The sequence below is a fragment of the Zophobas morio genome, unplaced genomic scaffold, assembly GCF_036711695.1.
Source record: "Zophobas morio isolate AGI-343-1 ecotype UQ-CSIRO unplaced genomic scaffold, CSIRO_AGI_Zmor_V1 ptg000025l, whole genome shotgun sequence".
Classification (NCBI taxonomy): domain Eukaryota; kingdom Metazoa; phylum Arthropoda; class Insecta; order Coleoptera; family Tenebrionidae; genus Zophobas; species Zophobas morio.
The window spans coordinates 972,520-994,224 of NW_026972130.1; the positions used below are offsets into that span (position 1 = coordinate 972,520).

Sequence of the window (21,705 nt, forward strand, 5' to 3'; positions counted from 1 at the left end):
AGGCAGTGGTCTTTTGTTTATCGGAACGCGTTTGAGTGGTATGGCAATTTCTTTCGCGGCTAAAATGGTGTTTGTGATTAGTGTTATTTGGTTATCAATTTCGTTTGAGTCGCGGGTTATGTTGATTTCTGGCAGATTTTCGGTGATGTGTCGTTGGTATTTTGCCCAGTCGGCGTGTTTATTGTCGTGTATTGTTATATAGGATGGGGGTGGTGGTGGGGCCGGTATTAAAAGTTGGGCTGTTAGGGGTAAGTGGTCTGAAGTGACCGTTGTTCCGATGTGACATTTCGGGTTGAATTTGGGTGTTAGGCTTTCTGAAATAATGATGTGGTCCGGAATTGATTCGCCATGGTGGTTGATTAGGGTGGGTAGCCTGTTTTCGAGGCGGCAGATCGGGTAGTTGAGAAGGTGGTTGGCCAATTTTCTACCGTTGGGGTTCGTGGCGGTGTCGCCAAAGTCCATGTGTCTACAGTTAAGATCGCCGATTAAAATGGCATTGGGGATCTGCGAGGCGTATTGCACAAGAAGAGTGGAGATAGTGTGCTTGGGCGGATTGTAGTGGCAGATTATGGTGAACGAAATATCGGCAATTAAAACGTTTGCGGCAATGGCTTCGAGATTGGCGAGGTTTGGTGGTAGGTCATGCTCGGTGGATGGGAATTTGTTTGAGATGATCAAGGCTGTACCGCGGGCATTGTCCATGACTGAGGGTTTGTGGTAGGTGACAAAATGTGGAATTTTTAATTGACGTTTGGTTTTGGTTTCGGTGACAGCGAGAATGTGGATGTTATCTGTCTCGATGAGATTTTTCAGAGCATGGATTTTGTGGGTTGCACTATTGATGTTAATAGTGCATATATTAATATGGGGCGGGTTTTGGGTCAGTGGGGGAGGAGGAGTGGATGCCACACGCTGGGAGGGGGCCCCAGCGTGCGGCGGGATAGGAGTTACATGCATGTCTGGTGTGTTTATCATTAGCCGTCAAATGTGAAGTGGAGGAGACGACCCGAGTGGTTAATTCGGGTCGTGAGGTTGAAGATCATGCGGGACGCGTCCTGGATGGCTTGCTGGGTTTTGGGGCGGATAAGGGGGAATAAGTCAAAAAGGGTTTTGGTTGTGAAGGCGATGAGGGCCTTCGCGTGGATTTGGGATAGGTTGATTTCATCGGGGGTTTCGTCGGTGATGTCGACAGGGTCGGCGAATTCTGATGGTGGGTCAATGATTACCGTGGGAAGTGTCTGTGTTTCATCTGTCACTGTCAGTTTCAGAAATTCTGGGCATTTCCGGGACCATGCAGGGTGGGGGCCTTTACAGAAGGGGCATTCGGGTTCTTGTTTGGGGCATTTGTTGGGGGCATGTGTGTCGGAGCGTCGGGGGCAGATGGGCTTTTGGGCGCACTCGGAGGCTTGGTGCCCTAAAGTGAAGCATTTTGTGCATTGGACGGGGGTTGGTGGTGGTGGGTTGGAGGGCTCGCACCTATGGAGGCGGCCAAAGAGGGCGATGCCGTCGGTTAAGAGACCGTCGATGGTGGCAACATCGTCGGAGATGAGTCGGATGAGTGGGGTGGGCTTGTTTGTCTTTCTTGAGACGATGCGCCACATTTTGTGGATTTTGAGGTGTGGGGCACTGAGGAGAATGTCGCGCTCTTCGATGTCGAGGTCGACGTCTTTGATAACTATGGAGAAAAGGGGAGCTTTTTTAGCAGGGGATAGAATTTTTTGGGGCCGATTAATTGGTTTGAGTGTGATCCTGGCGTCGACACAGGCTACACGGAGGCGGGCTTCGAAATTTGCTGCTAGCTCGGAGTGGGTGATTAGGAGACAAGAGCGGTTGTGGTTGACCTTCAGAGTTTCGATGTCTCTGAGGAGGAGGTGGCTGGTTAAAATAGCATAGAACTGCTTTTGGGTTGCGACGGGTTGGGGGATGTTCTGAATTGTGTATTTGAAGAGGTCTGGGTTGGGTGTGGTGGAGCGGAGGGTTGTTACAGATTCGGCCGGGGATGATCGACCTGAACCCGTTGAGACCGAGGTCATCGACTGTGTCGGAGAGGTGGTCTGGGCGGTGGGTTTGGGTTGGTTGTGGAGGAGGGCATTAATATAATTTGGATTTGACCCACCTGGTGTTGTCGTTATCGGCATCGTGGTTTGAGTTGATGACGTGGGGGCTGCTGCTGATGTTGGGGCTGCCGGGGGGGCGGCTGGTGGAGCTACGGCTGCGGTGATGGCTGCTGTGGCTTCTGCTGCTGGGGAGCGGGCTGCGGCGCGGCCTGACGTGGCGGGTGGCTTCGTCGGCGGGGCCTTGACGGTGGTGGAGTTGCTGCGGAGACTGCGGCTACTAGAAGGCATCCTTCTTCTTCGATGCGGAGATCGAAACTGTGGCGAAAACGACGTCTAAGTGTCCCCGACGTAAACCAAGCGGACTGTAAACTAAACGCGCGACTTTGACGGAATTCGCTCGAAATCGGCGGCCTCGCGCTCGACTTTCGGGTGATGACATCGTTCTCTTTTCGCCGTCACCACCGCCTCCTTGTCGTTAGACGGACGAAACACGGCCTCAGACCTTCCTCGACGTTTATTCGAGTATTTTTCGACGAAGCGGGAATCGGCGAATCGGCAGGGCGTCCGTCCGGACGCTCGCTCGAAGAAGACCTTGTCAAAAGTCGAACAACGTACCGAAGGTGGACGTCGACGCTCCGACGTCCGTCGTCGCCGCCACCGTGACGACGCTTCGACGAGGTGAGCCTCCGTCCATGCTTTCCGGTTTTTTACACCCTCGGGGACGATCGGAAGACGTTTTCTCGTCAAAAAACGCCTCCGAAAGAGGCAAGGTACGGTCAAAATCGTCACCGCTTCGAAGCGACTCTTCCGATTTCGACGATCTCCTGGGGCACGGGGGGCTCCTTCGACGTAGATCGTCGAACGAAAACGACGGAACGGACTTTCGGCCGTCCTCCGGTGGCGGTCTCGTCTCTGTACGAGGATGGGAACATTAAAAATTTCCATGTCGAAGCCGCGACGAGATGATTCGGTCTCGTCGTTTCCTCGTACCTCGAAACGACGAGGAAATTCGGATTTTTTTTATTTTTTTCCGTACGAGATCGATCGACGATCGAAATTGCACGTCTGACGAAAATTTCCTTGCGGATTTTTCCAAAAGTTTCTTCGTTTCGAGTGTCGTTTTCGAGCCGGGACCGAGCGCGGAAACCCGCAGCACCGCACCGACGGCGAACGAAAATTCTTTCTTCGATTCACGTACGATACGTTTTCTGTCTTTCCTGTGGCCGCTTTTCATAGTTTTATTTTCTTTTTTTTTTTTCCTTCTTCTTTCGAAGATCTGAAAGACTGTACATTCTATGGAGTTTATTTAATCTATTATTGTTTACAGACGAACGAACTTCGAACTATTTTAACATCTTTCAACTATTATTTTTTAATTCAATTCACTTACACTATTATATTATCAAGGCAAGTGTTTTTCAAAGCATTCGAACCATCGAGATACGGCGAATTTATGACGGCGGTTGTTTGTAAAATATTGCAAATGCTGCTTTTTGGGTTATATTTATATATATGTTGTCCAGGACTTGTTTTTTACGTATATTTACGATTACATTCACACACAGGTGGCCAGGTGGCGGTAGGGGTAATTAATCCGGCGGACGAAGATGGTTTATGGTTTGTTTTTACCTACGTCCGCCGTGATTGTGCCTTATGTGCCTGGTTCGTCTCTTTGTCGGTCTTGTCGTCCTTTCCCTATCCTGTCGGTGGCATTCGTCTGTTAGTTGTACGTGCGTGATGTGCTTGTTTGTTTGTTTGGTATTTTGTGTTGCAGACCGCTGCGCTGTGCTGCGCTCCTCGATCTTCGATGTTCGTTCGTCGGATCTTGGCACTTTTGCTTCGACGTTTCGACTTCTCGGATCCATTTCTACTGATTTTTTACCCTTATCATCAGGCAACGGCCATACCACGTTGATAGCACCGGTTCTCGTCCGATCACCGAAGTTAAGCAACGTCGGGCGCGGTCAGTACTTGGATGGGTGACCGCTTGGGAACACCGCGTGCCGTTGTCTTCTTCTTTTTGTTAAACTTTAGTTTTTAGTAAAAAAACGATGTGTTTATTATAAGTAGTATGTCATAAGTTAAGCTAGTTTTTAATTTAGAATTTAAGTTAGTCGCTAAGATTTTCCACTCGCGTCCTTCGACTCGAAATTTTCAAACACTCCGCTCCCTTCTCCCGCCCGATTTTTTGTTTTTGTTTTGCCCTATTGCGAACACCCCCCTTATTCTTTTTTTTTTTTTTTTTTTTTTTTTTTTTTTTTTTTTTTTTTAAGTCCAAAAAAAATTTTACAAGTCCAGATCAGATCGAGGTGTCGCGTAACGACACTCTACTAGGTTTATAAAATAATGGATATTTATGTCTGCGACGATAAAATAAAATTTAAAGCACGACGAGAACTTATAAACGAACGCCGTACATGGACAACGAGATCAGAATCATTCAGGAAGACTCGAAAAGAAACGAATCGATGATTAAATATCTTTTAATTTGAAATTTATTCACGCTCGATCGTGAAAATGCAAAAAAACGGCCGTTTTGTTAGGAACATGCGTTATTTATCGTACGCGAGTTCCTCGAACAGACGGCCAGTATAGATTTGCATCAGTTTCGTAATTCTAGTATTAAAATAATGATAAAAAACGCGACCGTTTTCTTCTCGATCTTATGATTTCCTGATAAAATCGATCGTAGAGAGCACAGCGCTTCGTTATGAAGAAATAAATAATATAAATTCCTTCTTGCGGCGGGGGGAAAAAAAGAAAGAAAAAAAAAACAAGTACGTTCCCGTGACCTGACTTATTTACATATCGTATAAAAATCGATCGATAAAAATATATCGCTGTTTTTTAACATAGTTTCATTTCGAAAACCTCTAACCGAAATCGATCGTACGTACGTACGACGCGGACGGAATTTAAACATCGCACACCCCGAAACGAAAAGTATCATTTTATTCGTTCATTTAATAATCGAATAATAATAAAGGGGAAAGAAACATTCTCGAGGTTCGTTAATCTCTTATTTGTAAGGAATGCGATTTGTGGTTCTGAAAAGAACCGATTTGTTTGTTGTTGTTGTTGTTTTTTTTTTTTTTCCGGAAAGATGGACGACGGACGACGACAGAAATGATAACAAAATCATTCTACTTGGAGCTGGTGTACTTGGTGACGGCTTTGGTACCTTCGGAGACGGCGTGCTTGGCCAATTCACCGGGCAAGAGGAGACGTACGGCGGTCTGAATCTCCCTGCTGGTGATGGTCGAACGTTTGTTGTAGTGGGCGAGGCGGGAAGCTTCGGCGGCGATACGTTCGAAGATGTCGTTCACGAAACTGTTCATGATGGACATCGCCTTGCTCGAGATACCGGTGTCGGGATGTACTTGTTTCAACACCTTGTAGATGTAGATAGCGTAGCTCTCCTTCCTCCTGCGCTTCTTCTTCTTGTCGCTCTTCGAAATGTTCTTTTGGGCCTTTCCGGCCTTCTTGGCGGCTTTACCGCTAGTCTTGGGTGGCATCTTCGAATATTCGATAAGAGTTTAACAGAACAGAACAGAACGCAACGCTACGCTCGGTTCTCGACGAACGAATAAAAATATCACCCCGCGTGCGACTACTTTTATAACGGACCGTCTACCGACTCAGGCCACGCCCATTCGTCCTAGCCTTCCTATGCGCCGAACTGAACCGACCGCACGGAGGGTATAAAGCCTAAGCCGCGACCGCCGGTCCGATACAGAGTCGTGAGTCGTCAGTTGGAGAGGAAGGTTGTCTGTTCCGGTGGTGAGTTTGCTTTTGCATATTTGCTTTTGTGAATCTGCCGTCGTGCTGTGACCCAACGCTCCAGTGAAGTTCACCGAGTTCGCTGCGTTACTGTGCTTTTCAGCGCGCTATCGCTAGCATCCCTTGTGCAACGTTTCGCAACGTTTTCCATCGGCTACGCTGCTTTTTTCAAAGCGATTAGTGGTCGATGTGGCACAAATAATTTCGCAACCACAACACGTCGCAGGCTCTGTCAGTGCCACCATGGCGCAGGCAGGGGCCCCAGGAGATGCCATGCTGTCGAGAATCTTGGCCATCGTGTCCAGGATGGAGGCAGCATTGAAGAAGCATGCCAGAAGGATCTCGAGGATCGAGAAGAAAATGGAGGAGGTCTACACCCCGGCCGAGACCTCCACCGACGATGACACCTCGGACTCGGACGAGTCCATGGACATCACGTCCGAAGAGGCCCCCCTGGAGTCCCCCTTCGAGGAGGTCCCCACCGCCAGAGCTGGCGCAAAGAGGCCAGCCACCCCCACCCCCCAGCCAGTCTTCACGACTGGCAATATGTTCTCCGCCCTTAGCGGCGAGGAGCAAGCCCCCACGCCTTCCACTTCGGCCAAAAAGCCGAAAATTGCGTCTCCGCCCCCGACCGTGAAGCCCAAGCCACCAGCCAAGCCCGCGGCCACGGAGAAGCCAGCCCCATCTGCTGCTGGCAAGAAGCAGCAGAAAAATGCCAAGCCCCAGACAGCCCCCCATGCTGCCAAGCAGCAAAAGAAGCCCCAGCCCCAGCCCCCGGCAGGCCCAAGCCGGGACACCGCCAGGGCCAAGCCCGCCACCACCGCCGAGACCACCCCGGTCGTCGACGAGACCCCCGCCGAGCCCCGGCCCGAGCCCCAGGAGGAGACCATGGAGACGGAGGTCCCCGTGGTGACACCACGTCCCCCAACCACCCCGAAAAGCAGGATTCCGCCCATAATCCTGCGGGACGGCCAGAGATGGTCAGAAGTTTCGCGTCGGATGACGGATAACTCCATCCGGTATTCGAAGGCGAAATCCACCCCGGAAGGGGTGCGCATTCAGCCGGTCGAGGTGAGCGACTTCAGAAGCCTGGTAAGACTTCTGGACAACATGAAGGTGCAGTATCACACCTTCACGCTCCCGGAGGAGAAAACTCTCCGCGTAGTCATCCGCGGCATCGCCGTAGGAGTTGCCAGCCAGGAGGTGTTGGAAGACCTGGAGTCTCTGGGTCTCCAACCAATTCAGGTCAGTCGGATGAGCCGAAACGACCGCCCGATGCCCCTCGTCCTCGCCGAGATGCCTATGGCCAAGAAGGCCGAAGTTTTCGAGGTGAAGACACTTTGCGGCCTCTCCGTCAAGGTGGAGAAGCCCCATAAGAGGAAGGATGCTGCCCAGTGCCACCGCTGCCAGCGGTTCCACCACTCCCAGCGGAACTGCAGGGCCGAACACCGTTGCGTCAAGTGCGGCGCCGATCACCAGACCAGCGACTGCGAGAAGCAACGCAGGCAGCCCGCGAAATGCGCGAATTGTAGCGGGCCACACCCGGCCAGCTACAAGGGGTGTCCCAAGTTCCCCAAATCGCAGCAACAGAAGGCTTCCAAGAAGCCTCCCACATCGTCCAAGACGACCGCCCCCAGGACCGCCGCCCCCAAACGCGGTGCCCTCCCCAAGGCCACCCCAAAACCCAAACCCGCTCCCGTTCCCAAGAAGGTCGCCCTCACGGCTCGCCAACAGGCCGACCTGCAGCTCCAGAAGACCCAACTGATGACCGCCATCGCCGCCGCCAAGGACTCGCAGTCCATGGCGGAGAAAATGGCGGCATTCCTTCCCCTCCTTTTTAAAAATTAGATGGGTAGTACGCCACTAATTGTAAATTCATTACAGATCGCCTTCTGGAATGCCAATGGACTCCGGAGCGGGCGTTATGAACTCGAAGAGTTCATGGAAGACCACCAGCTCGATGCCATCCTCGTCAACGAGACGAACCTCCTGTGGGACTCCCGAGATCCCAAGATGCCGGGTTACACCTTGCACCGAACGGAACGACGGGACGGAAACGGGAGAGGAACGGCCATCTACGTAAGAAAAGAGATTAAACACTCTTCTTCTTACGTCCCCGATCTCCGACAACTAGAAGCGACGGCGGTAACCGTTGTGACTGCGAGAGGGCCTCTGCGCCTAATCGCTTGTTACAACAACTCCAACACGCTCCAGGTTGAAGACATCGCTGACCTCGTCGCAGGCGAAGAGGCCACCATCGCAGCTGGCGATTTCAACGCCAAGCATTCGGACTGGCACAGCCGCCAGAACAACGCGAACGGAAGGCGTCTCCTAACCTTCCTCCATAACACCGCGGAAGTAGACGTCATCTCCACCGAGGAACCGACGTTCTACCACCGAGCCCGACCAGATGCACCAGGTGATGTCTTGGACATTGCCCTCGTCAAGAATCTCCGACACGAAGTGGACGTCAACGTCGTCGACGAGCTCCACTCCGACCACCTCCCGGTGATTATGCGCATCGGGAACGAACCCAACGATCCCGCGGCCAACATAATCACGACCACGGACTGGACGAAATTCGCCGAACATATCAAGGGCAACCTTGGTGAGTTTGTAACGAATTTCCAGGACAGCGAGCAAGTCGAAAGAGCAACCCTGGACTACGAAAATCGTATCCGGGCCTCCATCGACGCGACCTCAATTCGACGCCCTGTGCGGCCATTCAAACGGCCCGCGATACCACAGCGTATCGCGAATCTCATCAGGGAAAAGAACAGAGCCAGACGAACAGCACGACGAACTGGAGAACAGGACGACCGGACTGCAGCGAACCGCCTCCAATGGGAAGTCCGGCGAGCACTGCTCAATCTTAGGAACGAGCAGTGGGAACAACGACTAGAATCCCTGAACACCGTGGACGGATCGACCTGGAAAATGGCCAATGCGCTGAGAAGCGACAAGCGGCCACTTCCACCGATCCACAGCGCGAACAACGGCATCGTCTTCACAGAAGAGGACAAAGCCGCCGCCTTCGCTCACAGTCTGGAGAACCAATGCCAGACGAACATCGACCCTGATGCAGATGACGAGCACCTGGACCTCGTCGAGGAAACCGTCGAAGAAATTCGAATGGCAGAACCCGACGAAGACGACCAGATCCGCGAAGTCCATCCCGACGAAATCCGCGAAATCATCCGACTCCTCAAACCCAGGAAAGCCCCAGGCCCAGATGGCATCCCGAACAAAGCATTGAAGAACCTCTCCGACGAAGCCATCGTCGCACTAGCAGGTATAGTTAATGCAATGTTTAAATTCCGTCTTTTTCCAGCTAGGTGGAAAGAAGCCCACGTCATTTTCATCCCGAAACCGGGGAAAAATCACATTTTCCCGGAAAATCATCGACCCATCAGTCTCCTCTCGTCCGTGGGGAAGATCGCTGAACGTGTGATTCGGAAACGGCTAGCTGAGTTCGTCAACGAACGAGGCGTAGTCCCCGATGAACAGTTCGGTTTTCGCCCCCAACACTCAACCTCCGAACAACTCCTCCGAGTAGTCGAATTCGCCGCAAAATCAATTGAATGGAAACAATTGACTGGCGCGGTGTTCCTCGACGTTGCGAAGGCTTTCGACACCGTCTGGCATGATGGACTTGTTTACAAGCTTCACCAAGCAGGCGTGCCGTTGGCGATGGTGCAGCTCATCCAATCTTTCCTGGATTCCCGCACGTTTAAAGCACGCATTGGGCACGCTTTATCTGCGGAGCATCCAATTAGCGCAGGAGTCCCCCAGGGCTCGGCGCTTTCCCCGCTCCTGTACGCGGTTTTCACCGCGGACATACCCAAACTCCCCCGAACTAGCCTTGCGATCTACGCGGACGACACGGCTATCCTTACGCGCTCCAAAATGCCGCACCTCGTAACCTCCTACTTACAGGAGGCCGTGGATGCGCTGGAGGAGTGGTGCAAACGATGGCTCATTACAGTCAATCCAGAAAAGAGCACTGCGCTTCTTATCTCGAAAAGACGTATTGGGCCTGAAGGAAACGTCACGATGTTTAACCGGGTCATCCCTTGGCGGAGCCAAGCAAAATACCTAGGTGTCATCGTCGACAAACGGCTGTCCTTTATCCCTCATATTGACTACATCGTGGCCAATACGAACAAGATAAAGGGTTCGTTGTCTGCGCTGATCGGAAGGCGCAGTAAGGTGTCGATCAGGAACAAGTTGTTGCTGTATCGCGCCATCATCCGCCCCACCATGTCCTATGCTTCAGTGGCCTGGAGCTATGAACCCTCCAAAACCCAATTCCACCGTCTGGAAGTCATCCAGACGAAAATTCTCCGACAGGTTTTCAAAGCCCCATGGTTCGTCAGAAACGCCCAACTGCTCCGAGAGGCCAACCTCCCGCCGCTGAAGGAGTTCCTGCACGAAGTCGCCCTCCGAGCCTTCAGGAAAGCTGAAGAGCACCCCAACCCCCTGGTGCGAGAAGCCGTCGACTACGAGTTCGACGAGGAAGCCCCCCCCAGTCGCAAGCGGCCCCGTAGGGCGCTGCTTGAAGACCGAATCGGCAAGTAACACCACCTGCCGTCTCCACCGACCGGCCTTTCCCGGCCTTCCCAACTTCCCGACCGCATCGCCTCCAAGGTGTTGCACATCTAACGCCAGCGCATAGCGCATTTTTTCTGTTTCAGATCTCTCCACCGGCCGCAGGACCGCGAGGAAGAGCCGAAGATGGGGGCCAACTCCTAGGCAATCAATAGCTCAACCGAGCTCGGTAGCGCAGCCCCCGCTGTGTCTACCGGGATGCGCGTTATGGGTGTAAGGGACAATGTCCTGGTACCCGAGCAGAAGAAGGAGGGGTTTTAGGGCGGTAACCATTCCCCCAGTACCACCGTAGGCCGCAGAAGAGGCCAAGAACCATTACGGTGGTCTGCGTAGACATTTCCCCTCCACCAAAAAAAAAAAAAAAAAAAAAAAAAAACCGGTCCGATACATAACCGAATAACGCAGCAGTCGATTACGTGTGTCGTCGCCGCTCGTCGCTCGCTCTTCTTGTTTATATTTCGTTTTTCGCAAGAAAATTAAAGAAAATGTCAGGACGTGGAAAGGGAGGAAAAGTCAAGGGAAAGGCGAAGTCCCGTTCGAGCCGTGCCGGTCTTCAGTTCCCCGTCGGCAGGATCCATCGTCTCCTCCGTAAAGGAAACTACGCCGAACGCGTCGGTGCCGGAGCTCCCGTCTACCTCGCCGCCGTCATGGAATATCTGGCCGCCGAAGTTCTCGAGTTGGCAGGAAACGCCGCCAGAGACAACAAGAAGACCAGGATCATTCCCAGACATTTGCAGTTGGCGATCAGGAACGACGAAGAGTTGAACAAGCTCCTTTCCGGAGTGACGATCGCCCAAGGCGGCGTTCTGCCCAACATCCAGGCGGTCCTCTTGCCCAAGAAGACCGAAAAGAAGCCTTAAACTCTTTTCATTTTTTTTAAAGAAACGGACCGGACGGACGACCGCTTTACCGAGAAAAAAAAAGAAAAACAACAACCCACATCATCGGCCCTTCTCAGGGCCACTAATTTTTTTCAAACGATTAAATGCTCGCAAACTTATCTTAATGGAAAACAAACAAAAAAAAATAATAGAAAGAAAGAAAAGTACTTTATATGACACGATATCGTTTTTCGATTCGAAAACGTTAATTTTTTTCTTATTGTTCGTTCATTTTTAAGCTTTCTCTCTGTCACTTCTCGTGAATTTTACTGCAAACGTTTAAAAATACGTGATTTTAATTTAATTTTTTTCCTTTTTCCATTTTATATCGTCATTATTATTTCTTTAAAAAAAACCAACACAACCAACCATTCATTCATTCATTCATTCATTCATTCATTATTTATTCTCGACATATAGTAAGCGAAATTTTTTATTCGTTAGAAAAATTTTGTGGTTCTGAAAAGAACCGTTTTTTTTTTTTTCTCCGATCTCGTTTGTTGTCGTGGCGTATATACGGAAAAGTCAAAGAATCAAAATCAGCGACGATTAAATTTCTTGCTATTGCAAAAAATTAACCGCCGAAACCGTAGAGGGTGCGTCCTTGACGTTTCAAAGCGTAGACGACGTCCATGGCGGTGACGGTCTTACGTTTGGCGTGTTCGGTGTAGGTGACGGCGTCACGGATCACGTTCTCGAGGAACACCTTGAGGACGCCTCTGGTTTCTTCGTAGATCAACCCGGAGATACGTTTCACACCGCCGCGACGGGCCAATCTTCTGATGGCCGGTTTCGTTATGCCCTGGATGTTGTCGCGCAGGACTTTGCGATGACGTTTCGCGCCACCTTTTCCCAAGCCTTTGCCTCCTTTTCCTCTACCGGTCATCTTGGAATATCTTCGAAGAAGCTTGCGAGCGACGTGGATTCAGAACGGTGTTCGTAAGGGAACTGCGAAAATTACGAAATTCGGCGTCGTTTTATAACGTTTCCGAGCTACGCCCATTTCTGGTCCCGCTCGACCAATAGACACGCGCAGAGAGCGACTTTGTAGCGGTGAACGTTATATAAGGTTCGCCGCGAGCCCGTCGGCCGTTATTTCCAGTCAACGTGTTCGTAACGTCCGTCTGCTGCGTGTTCGTTCGTCGATCGATTTTAATCTTTCGCTTATTTTTTCGAAATGGCAAGAACAAAACAGACCGCTCGTAAATCTACGGGAGGAAAAGCCCCCAGAAAACAGCTCGCCACTAAGGCCGCGAGAAAAAGCGCACCGGCGACCGGCGGCGTCAAGAAACCCCATCGTTACAGGCCCGGAACCGTCGCTCTCCGAGAGATCCGTCGTTATCAGAAGAGCACCGAACTTTTGATCCGCAAACTGCCCTTCCAACGTCTCGTCAGGGAGATCGCCCAGGACTTCAAGACCGACTTGCGTTTCCAGAGTTCCGCCGTGATGGCTCTCCAGGAAGCTAGCGAAGCTTACCTCGTCGGTCTCTTCGAAGATACCAACTTGTGCGCCATCCACGCCAAACGCGTCACCATCATGCCCAAAGACATCCAGCTGGCGAGACGCATTCGCGGAGAAAGAGCTTAAAAAAAAAAAATCGACCGACCATCAATCACACCGTCATCTCTCAACTGTCAGTTCTCTTTTCGAAAGAGACAAAAAAATCGGTTCTTTTCAGAACCTCAATATTTTTCCTAACGAATAAAAAATTAAGCAACTTTTTCGAGAATCGAATCGTTCGAAAACTTAAATAAAAGATAAAAAATTTAAATTAAGGCATGCAAATTCATTCATTCATTCAAATCAATCTTATCAATCATTTATTTATTTCTTTCTTTCTTTCTTTCTTTCATTCATTATTCGATTTATATGGTCGAGCGAAAATTTTAATTCGTTTGAAAAAAATTTGTGGCCCTGAAAAGGGCCATTTATGCGTGCCCCTTCGTCGATATGTACGATCGGAGCACCGCCGGGAAACAACAACAACGACGTCGTCGTCATCATCTTCTTCGAACGCTCACTTTTTTCTTTTCGGAGAAGCGGCTTTCTTCGCTTTGGCGGAGACGGCCTTGGTGGACTTGGGTTTCGGAGCTTTCGGTTTCTTCGTGGGTCCGGCCTTGTTAGATCTTTTCGCTTTCGAAGGAGATTTCGCCTTCGACGCCGCTCTGGCGGCAGCGGCGGCGGCGGCCTTCTTCTCTGCGGCGGAGGCGCTGGCAGCGGCGGCGGCGGCCTTCTTCGCTTTGGCCACGGAAGCGGTCTTCTTTTCGGCGGCGGCCTTTTTCGCTTTCGGCGCGGTCTTCTTCGAAACCTTAGAAGCCGCCTTCTCGCCGGCGGCGGCGGCGGCGGCTCCGGCGGAAGCGCGTTTTCCCGCGCCTATCGCGGCTTTCTTCGTCCTGCCGGCGCCGGATTTCCTCTTCCTTTCGGCGGCGGAGGCGGCGGCTTTGGCACCGCCGGCGGTCGTGGAGGCCAACTTGAAAGAACCGGAAGCACCTTTGCCTTTCGTCTGGACGAGGGAACCGGAAGCGACGGCGCCTTTCAGGTATTTCTTGATGAACGGAGCAACTTTTTCGGCGTCGACCTTGTAGTTGGCGGCGACGAATTTTTTGATGGCCTGGAGGGACGATCCGCCGCGTTCTTTCAAACCTTTGATGGCGTTGGTCACCATCTCCGAAGTCGGCGGATGGGAAGGTTTGCTCCTGGGATTCTTCGCTTTCTTTTCCTTCTTGGCGTGAGGCGTTCCGGCGGAGGAGGCGGCGGCCGAAGCTGTCACCGCGGCGGAAGCTGTTTGATTTTCTACGTCTGCCATTTTACCGAACAACTGATTGTTTTTGTTATTAAAAAAAGTCGATGGTTATCGGTCGCACGATCGAATTTGAATAGTGGCGAAAACGACGTCTAAGTGTCCCCGACGTAAACCAAGCGGACTGTAAACTAAACGCGCGACTTTGACGGAATTCGCTCGAAATCGGCGGCCTCGCGCTCGACTTTCGGGTGATGACATCGTTCTCTTTTCGCCGTCACCACCGCCTCCTTGTCGTTAGACGGACGAAACACGGCCTCAGACCTTCCTCGACGTTTATTCGAGTATTTTTCGACGAAGCGGGAATCGGCGAATCGGCAGGGCGTCCGTCCGGACGCTCGCTCGAAGAAGACCTTGTCAAAAGTCGAACAACGTACCGAAGGTGGACGTCGACGCTCCGACGTCCGTCGTCGCCGCCACCGTGACGACGCTTCGACGAGGTGAGCCTCCGTCCATGCTTTCCGGTTTTTTACACCCTCGGGGACGATCGGAAGACGTTTTCTCGTCAAAAAACGCCTCCGAAAGAGGCAAGGTACGGTCAAAATCGTCACCGCTTCGAAGCGACTCTTCCGATTTCGACGATCTCCTGGGGCACGGGGGGCTCCTTCGACGTAGATCGTCGAACGAAAACGACGGAACGGACTTTCGGCCGTCCTCCGGTGGCGGTCTCGTCTCTGTACGAGGATGGGAACATTAAAAATTTCCATGTCGAAGCCGCGACGAGATGATTCGGTCTCGTCGTTTCCTCGTACCTCGAAACGACGAGGAAATTCGGATTTTTTTTATTTTTTTCCGTACGAGATCGATCGACGATCGAAATTGCACGTCTGACGAAAATTTCCTTGCGGATTTTTCCAAAAGTTTCTTCGTTTCGAGTGTCGTTTTCGAGCCGGGACCGAGCGCGGAAACCCGCAGCACCGCACCGACGGCGAACGAAAATTCTTTCTTCGATTCACGTACGATACGTTTTCTGTCTTTCCTGTGGCCGCTTTTCATAGTTTTATTTTCTTTTTTTTTTTTCCTTCTTCTTTCGAAGATCTGAAAGACTGTACATTCTATGGAGTTTATTTAATCTATTATTGTTTACAGACGAACGAACTTCGAACTATTTTAACATCTTTCAACTATTATTTTTTAATTCAATTCACTTACACTATTATATTATCAAGGCAAGTGTTTTTCAAAGCATTCGAACCATCGAGATACGGCGAATTTATGACGGCGGTTGTTTGTAAAATATTGCAAATGCTGCTTTTTGGGTTATATTTATATATATGTTGTCCAGGACTTGTTTTTTACGTATATTTACGATTACATTCACACACAGGTGGCCAGGTGGCGGTAGGGGTAATTAATCCGGCGGACGAAGATGGTTTATGGTTTGTTTTTACCTACGTCCGCCGTGATTGTGCCTTATGTGCCTGGTTCGTCTCTTTGTCGGTCTTGTCGTCCTTTCCCTATCCTGTCGGTGGCATTCGTCTGTTAGTTGTACGTGCGTGATGTGCTTGTTTGTTTGTTTGGTATTTTGTGTTGCAGACCGCTGCGCTGTGCTGCGCTCCTCGATCTTCGATGTTCGTTCGTCGGATCTTGGCACTTTTGCTTCGACGTTTCGACTTCTCGGATCCATTTCTACTGATTTTTTACCCTTATCATCAGGCAACGGCCATACCACGTTGATAGCACCGGTTCTCGTCCGATCACCGAAGTTAAGCAACGTCGGGCGCGGTCAGTACTTGGATGGGTGACCGCTTGGGAACACCGCGTGCCGTTGTCTTCTTCTTTTTGTTAAACTTTAGTTTTTAGTAAAAAAACGATGTGTTTATTATAAGTAGTATGTCATAAGTTAAGCTAGTTTTTAATTTAGAATTTAAGTTAGTCGCTAAGATTTTCCACTCGCGTCCTTCGACTCGAAATTTTCAAACACTCCGCTCCCTTCTCCCGCCCGATTTTTTGTTTTTGTTTTGCCCTATTGCGAACACCCCCCTTATTTTTTTTTTTTTTTTTTTTTTTTTTTTTTTTTTTTTTTTTTAAGTCCAAAAAAAATTTTACAAGTCCAGATCAGATCGAGGTGTCGCGTAACGACACTCTACTAGGTTTATAAAATAATGGATATTTATGTCTGCGACGATAAAATAAAATTTAAAGCACGACGAGAACTTATAAACGAACGCCGTACATGGACAACGAGATCAGAATCATTCAGGAAGACTCGAAAAGAAACGAATCGATGATTAAATATCTTTTAATTTGAAATTTATTCACGCTCGATCGTGAAAATGCAAAAAAACGGCCGTTTTGTTAGGAACATGCGTTATTTATCGTACGCGAGTTCCTCGAACAGACGGCCAGTATAGATTTGCATCAGTTTCGTAATTCTAGTATTAAAATAATGATAAAAAACGCGACCGTTTTCTTCTCGATCTTATGATTTCCTGATAAAATCGATCGTAGAGAGCACAGCGCTTCGTTATGAAGAAATAAATAATATAAATTCCTTCTTGCGGCGGGGGGAAAAAAAGAAAGAAAAAAAAAACAAGTACGTTCCCGTGACCTGACTTATTTACATATCGTATAAAAATCGATCGATAAAAATATATCGCTGTTTTTTAACATAGTTTCATTTCGAAAACCTCTAACCGAAATCGATCGTACGTACGTACGACGCGGACGGAATTTAAACATCGCACACCCCGAAACGAAAAGTATCATTTTATTCGTTCATTTAATAATCGAATAATAATAAAGGGGAAAGAAACATTCTCGAGGTTCGTTAATCTCTTATTTGTAAGGAATGCGATTTGTGGTTCTGAAAAGAACCGATTTGTTTGTTGTTGTTGTTGTTTTTTTTTTTTTTCCGGAAAGATGGACGACGGACGACGACAGAAATGATAACAAAATCATTCTACTTGGAGCTGGTGTACTTGGTGACGGCTTTGGTACCTTCGGAGACGGCGTGCTTGGCCAATTCACCGGGCAAGAGGAGACGTACGGCGGTCTGAATCTCCCTGCTGGTGATGGTCGAACGTTTGTTGTAGTGGGCGAGGCGGGAAGCTTCGGCGGCGATACGTTCGAAGATGTCGTTCACGAAACTGTTCATGATGGACATCGCCTTGCTCGAGATACCGGTGTCGGGATGTACTTGTTTCAACACCTTGTAGATGTAGATAGCGTAGCTCTCCTTCCTCCTGCGCTTCTTCTTCTTGTCGCTCTTCGAAATGTTCTTTTGGGCCTTTCCGGCCTTCTTGGCGGCTTTACCGCTAGTCTTGGGTGGCATCTTCGAATATTCGATAAGAGTTTAACAGAACAGAACAGAACGCAACGCTACGCTCGGTTCTCGACGAACGAATAAAAATATCACCCCGCGTGCGACTACTTTTATAACGGACCGTCTACCGACTCAGGCCACGCCCATTCGTCCTAGCCTTCCTATGCGCCGAACTGAACCGACCGCACGGAGGGTATAAAGCCTAAGCCGCGACCGCCGGTCCGATACATAACCGAATAACGCAGCAGTCGATTACGTGTGTCGTCGCCGCTCGTCGCTCGCTCTTCTTGTTTATATTTCGTTTTTCGCAAGAAAATTAAAGAAAATGTCAGGACGTGGAAAGGGAGGAAAAGTCAAGGGAAAGGCGAAGTCCCGTTCGAGCCGTGCCGGTCTTCAGTTCCCCGTCGGCAGGATCCATCGTCTCCTCCGTAAAGGAAACTACGCCGAACGCGTCGGTGCCGGAGCTCCCGTCTACCTCGCCGCCGTCATGGAATATCTGGCCGCCGAAGTTCTCGAGTTGGCAGGAAACGCCGCCAGAGACAACAAGAAGACCAGGATCATTCCCAGACATTTGCAGTTGGCGATCAGGAACGACGAAGAGTTGAACAAGCTCCTTTCCGGAGTGACGATCGCCCAAGGCGGCGTTCTGCCCAACATCCAGGCGGTCCTCTTGCCCAAGAAGACCGAAAAGAAGCCTTAAACTCTTTTCATTTTTTTTAAAGAAACGGACCGGACGGACGACCGCTTTACCGAGAAAAAAAAAGAAAAACAACAACCCACATCATCGGCCCTTCTCAGGGCCACTAATTTTTTTCAAACGATTAAATGCTCGCAAACTTATCTTAATGGAAAACAAACAAAAAAAAATAATAGAAAGAAAGAAAAGTACTTTATATGACACGATATCGTTTTTCGATTCGAAAACGTTAATTTTTTTCTTATTGTTCGTTCATTTTTAAGCTTTCTCTCTGTCACTTCTCGTGAATTTTACTGCAAACGTTTAAAAATACGTGATTTTAATTTAATTTTTTTCCTTTTTCCATTTTATATCGTCATTATTATTTCTTTAAAAAAAACCAACACAACCAACCATTCATTCATTCATTCATTCATTCATTCATTATTTATTCTCGACATATAGTAAGCGAAATTTTTTATTCGTTAGAAAAATTTTGTGGTTCTGAAAAGAACCGTTTTTTTTTTTTTCTCCGATCTCGTTTGTTGTCGTGGCGTATATACGGAAAAGTCAAAGAATCAAAATCAGCGACGATTAAATTTCTTGCTATTGCAAAAAATTAACCGCCGAAACCGTAGAGGGTGCGTCCTTGACGTTTCAAAGCGTAGACGACGTCCATGGCGGTGACGGTCTTACGTTTGGCGTGTTCGGTGTAGGTGACGGCGTCACGGATCACGTTCTCGAGGAACACCTTGAGGACGCCTCTGGTTTCTTCGTAGATCAACCCGGAGATACGTTTCACACCGCCGCGACGGGCCAATCTTCTGATGGCCGGTTTCGTTATGCCCTGGATGTTGTCGCGCAGGACTTTGCGATGACGTTTCGCGCCACCTTTTCCCAAGCCTTTGCCTCCTTTTCCTCTACCGGTCATCTTGGAATATCTTCGAAGAAGCTTGCGAGCGACGTGGATTCAGAACGGTGTTCGTAAGGGAACTGCGAAAATTACGAAATTCGGCGTCGTTTTATAACGTTTCCGAGCTACGCCCATTTCTGGTCCCGCTCGACCAATAGACACGCGCAGAGAGCGACTTTGTAGCGGTGAACGTTATATAAGGTTCGCCGCGAGCCCGTCGGCCGTTATTTCCAGTCAACGTGTTCGTAACGTCCGTCTGCTGCGTGTTCGTTCGTCGATCGATTTTAATCTTTCGCTTATTTTTTCGAAATGGCAAGAACAAAACAGACCGCTCGTAAATCTACGGGAGGAAAAGCCCCCAGAAAACAGCTCGCCACTAAGGCCGCGAGAAAAAGCGCACCGGCGACCGGCGGCGTCAAGAAACCCCATCGTTACAGGCCCGGAACCGTCGCTCTCCGAGAGATCCGTCGTTATCAGAAGAGCACCGAACTTTTGATCCGCAAACTGCCCTTCCAACGTCTCGTCAGGGAGATCGCCCAGGACTTCAAGACCGACTTGCGTTTCCAGAGTTCCGCCGTGATGGCTCTCCAGGAAGCTAGCGAAGCTTACCTCGTCGGTCTCTTCGAAGATACCAACTTGTGCGCCATCCACGCCAAACGCGTCACCATCATGCCCAAAGACATCCAGCTGGCGAGACGCATTCGCGGAGAAAGAGCTTAAAAAAAAAAAATCGACCGACCATCAATCACACCGTCATCTCTCAACTGTCAGTTCTCTTTTCGAAAGAGACAAAAAAATCGGTTCTTTTCAGAACCTCAATATTTTTCCTAACGAATAAAAAATTAAGCAACTTTTTCGAGAATCGAATCGTTCGAAAACTTAAATAAAAGATAAAAAATTTAAATTAAGGCATGCAAATTCATTCATTCATTCAAATCAATCTTATCAATCATTTATTTATTTCTTTCTTTCTTTCTTTCTTTCATTCATTATTCGATTTATATGGTCGAGCGAAAATTTTAATTCGTTTGAAAAAAATTTGTGGCCCTGAAAAGGGCCATTTATGCGTGCCCCTTCGTCGATATGTACGATCGGAGCACCGCCGGGAAACAACAACAACGACGTCGTCGTCATCATCTTCTTCGAACGCTCACTTTTTTCTTTTCGGAGAAGCGGCTTTCTTCGCTTTGGCGGAGACGGCCTTGGTGGACTTGGGTTTCGGAGCTTTCGGTTTCTTCGTGGGTCCGGCCTTGTTAGATCTTTTCGCTTTCGAAGGAGATTTCGCCTTCGACGCCGCTCTGGCGGCAGCGGCGGCGGCGGCCTTCTTCTCTGCGGCGGAGGCGCTGGCAGCGGCGGCGGCGGCCTTCTTCGCTTTGGCCACGGAAGCGGTCTTCTTTTCGGCGGCGGCCTTTTTCGCTTTCGGCGCGGTCTTCTTCGAAACCTTAGAAGCCGCCTTCTCGCCGGCGGCGGCGGCGGCGGCTCCGGCGGAAGCGCGTTTTCCCGCGCCTATCGCGGCTTTCTTCGTCCTGCCGGCGCCGGATTTCCTCTTCCTTTCGGCGGCGGAGGCGGCGGCTTTGGCACCGCCGGCGGTCGTGGAGGCCAACTTGAAAGAACCGGAAGCACCTTTGCCTTTCGTCTGGACGAGGGAACCGGAAGCGACGGCGCCTTTCAGGTATTTCTTGATGAACGGAGCAACTTTTTCGGCGTCGACCTTGTAGTTGGCGGCGACGAATTTTTTGATGGCCTGGAGGGACGATCCGCCGCGTTCTTTCAAACCTTTGATGGCGTTGGTCACCATCTCCGAAGTCGGCGGATGGGAAGGTTTGCTCCTGGGATTCTTCGCTTTCTTTTCCTTCTTGGCGTGAGGCGTTCCGGCGGAGGAGGCGGCGGCCGAAGCTGTCACCGCGGCGGAAGCTGTTTGATTTTCTACGTCTGCCATTTTACCGAACAACTGATTGTTTTTGTTATTAAAAAAAGTCGATGGTTATCGGTCGCACGATCGAATTTGAATAGTGGCGAAAACGACGTCTAAGTGTCCCCGACGTAAACCAAGCGGACTGTAAACTAAACGCGCGACTTTGACGGAATTCGCTCGAAATCGGCGGCCTCGCGCTCGACTTTCGGGTGATGACATCGTTCTCTTTTCGCCGTCACCACCGCCTCCTTGTCGTTAGACGGACGAAACACGGCCTCAGACCTTCCTCGACGTTTATTCGAGTATTTTTCGACGAAGCGGGAATCGGCGAATCGGCAGGGCGTCCGTCCGGACGCTCGCTCGAAGAAGACCTTGTCAAAAGTCGAACAACGTACCGAAGGTGGACGTCGACGCTCCGACGTCCGTCGTCGCCGCCACCGTGACGACGCTTCGACGAGGTGAGCCTCCGTCCATGCTTTCCGGTTTTTTACACCCTCGGGGACGATCGGAAGACGTTTTCTCGTCAAAAAACGCCTCCGAAAGAGGCAAGGTACGGTCAAAATCGTCACCGCTTCGAAGCGACTCTTCCGATTTCGACGATCTCCTGGGGCACGGGGGGCTCCTTCGACGTAGATCGTCGAACGAAAACGACGGAACGGACTTTCGGCCGTCCTCCGGTGGCGGTCTCGTCTCTGTACGAGGATGGGAACATTAAAAATTTCCATGTCGAAGCCGCGACGAGATGATTCGGTCTCGTCGTTTCCTCGTACCTCGAAACGACGAGGAAATTCGGATTTTTTTTATTTTTT

General features: G+C 50.0%; 10 protein-coding genes and 2 non-coding genes across 12 annotated transcripts; 6 read left to right on the top strand and 6 right to left on the bottom strand.

The window, feature by feature from the left end:
* The first annotated feature begins 3,950 nt into the window (after positions 1–3,950).
* Positions 3,951–4,069, top strand: LOC135135980 (5S ribosomal RNA). Its single transcript, XR_010281664.1, has one exon. It is a non-coding gene; the product is annotated as a 5S ribosomal RNA (ribosomal RNA).
* A 1,131-nt stretch (positions 4,070–5,200) lies between these two features.
* LOC135135921 (histone H2B) lies at positions 5,201–5,572 on the bottom strand. The gene has a single exon (XM_064065041.1). It carries the CDS (start codon positions 5,570–5,572, stop codon positions 5,201–5,203), a length of 372 nt encoding a protein of 123 aa, XP_063921111.1.
* A 5,358-nt stretch (positions 5,573–10,930) lies between these two features.
* LOC135135922 (histone H2A) lies at positions 10,931–11,305 on the top strand. Its single transcript, XM_064065042.1, has one exon. The coding sequence runs from the start codon at positions 10,931–10,933 to the stop codon at positions 11,303–11,305; it is 375 nt and encodes a 124-aa protein (XP_063921112.1).
* Positions 11,306–11,900: 595 nt separating this feature from the next.
* Positions 11,901–12,212, bottom strand: LOC135135923 (histone H4). Its single transcript, XM_064065043.1, has one exon. The coding sequence runs from the start codon at positions 12,210–12,212 to the stop codon at positions 11,901–11,903; it is 312 nt and encodes a 103-aa protein (XP_063921113.1).
* A 291-nt stretch (positions 12,213–12,503) lies between these two features.
* LOC135135924 (histone H3) lies at positions 12,504–12,914 on the top strand. Its single transcript, XM_064065044.1, has one exon. It carries the CDS (start codon positions 12,504–12,506, stop codon positions 12,912–12,914), a length of 411 nt encoding a protein of 136 aa, XP_063921114.1.
* A 430-nt stretch (positions 12,915–13,344) lies between these two features.
* LOC135135925 (late histone H1-like) lies at positions 13,345–14,133 on the bottom strand. The gene has a single exon (XM_064065045.1). It carries the CDS (start codon positions 14,131–14,133, stop codon positions 13,345–13,347), a length of 789 nt encoding a protein of 262 aa, XP_063921115.1.
* A 1,649-nt stretch (positions 14,134–15,782) lies between these two features.
* LOC135135981 (5S ribosomal RNA) lies at positions 15,783–15,901 on the top strand. The gene has a single exon (XR_010281665.1). It is a non-coding gene; the product is annotated as a 5S ribosomal RNA (ribosomal RNA).
* Positions 15,902–17,029: 1,128 nt separating this feature from the next.
* Positions 17,030–17,401, bottom strand: LOC135135926 (histone H2B). The gene has a single exon (XM_064065046.1). The coding sequence runs from the start codon at positions 17,399–17,401 to the stop codon at positions 17,030–17,032; it is 372 nt and encodes a 123-aa protein (XP_063921116.1).
* Positions 17,402–17,717: 316 nt separating this feature from the next.
* On the top strand, positions 17,718–18,092 carry LOC135135927 (histone H2A). Its single transcript, XM_064065047.1, has one exon. The coding sequence runs from the start codon at positions 17,718–17,720 to the stop codon at positions 18,090–18,092; it is 375 nt and encodes a 124-aa protein (XP_063921117.1).
* Positions 18,093–18,687: 595 nt separating this feature from the next.
* LOC135135928 (histone H4) lies at positions 18,688–18,999 on the bottom strand. The gene has a single exon (XM_064065048.1). The coding sequence runs from the start codon at positions 18,997–18,999 to the stop codon at positions 18,688–18,690; it is 312 nt and encodes a 103-aa protein (XP_063921118.1).
* A 291-nt stretch (positions 19,000–19,290) lies between these two features.
* LOC135135929 (histone H3) lies at positions 19,291–19,701 on the top strand. Its single transcript, XM_064065049.1, has one exon. The coding sequence runs from the start codon at positions 19,291–19,293 to the stop codon at positions 19,699–19,701; it is 411 nt and encodes a 136-aa protein (XP_063921119.1).
* Positions 19,702–20,131: 430 nt separating this feature from the next.
* Positions 20,132–20,920, bottom strand: LOC135135930 (late histone H1-like). The gene has a single exon (XM_064065050.1). It carries the CDS (start codon positions 20,918–20,920, stop codon positions 20,132–20,134), a length of 789 nt encoding a protein of 262 aa, XP_063921120.1.
* Positions 20,921–21,705: the final 785 nt, after the last annotated feature.

Excerpts from the sequence above, each read along its gene's own strand:
- LOC135135921 (XM_064065041.1), bottom strand. The coding sequence starts at position 5,572 with ATGCCACCCAAGACTAGCGGTAAAGCCGCCAAGAAGGCCGGAAAGGCC.
- LOC135135922 (XM_064065042.1), top strand. The coding sequence starts at position 10,931 with ATGTCAGGACGTGGAAAGGGAGGAAAAGTCAAGGGAAAGGCGAAGTCC.
- LOC135135923 (XM_064065043.1), bottom strand. The coding sequence starts at position 12,212 with ATGACCGGTAGAGGAAAAGGAGGCAAAGGCTTGGGAAAAGGTGGCGCG.
- LOC135135924 (XM_064065044.1), top strand. The coding sequence starts at position 12,504 with ATGGCAAGAACAAAACAGACCGCTCGTAAATCTACGGGAGGAAAAGCC.
- LOC135135925 (XM_064065045.1), bottom strand. The coding sequence starts at position 14,133 with ATGGCAGACGTAGAAAATCAAACAGCTTCCGCCGCGGTGACAGCTTCG.
- LOC135135926 (XM_064065046.1), bottom strand. The coding sequence starts at position 17,401 with ATGCCACCCAAGACTAGCGGTAAAGCCGCCAAGAAGGCCGGAAAGGCC.
- LOC135135927 (XM_064065047.1), top strand. The coding sequence starts at position 17,718 with ATGTCAGGACGTGGAAAGGGAGGAAAAGTCAAGGGAAAGGCGAAGTCC.
- LOC135135928 (XM_064065048.1), bottom strand. The coding sequence starts at position 18,999 with ATGACCGGTAGAGGAAAAGGAGGCAAAGGCTTGGGAAAAGGTGGCGCG.
- LOC135135929 (XM_064065049.1), top strand. The coding sequence starts at position 19,291 with ATGGCAAGAACAAAACAGACCGCTCGTAAATCTACGGGAGGAAAAGCC.
- LOC135135930 (XM_064065050.1), bottom strand. The coding sequence starts at position 20,920 with ATGGCAGACGTAGAAAATCAAACAGCTTCCGCCGCGGTGACAGCTTCG.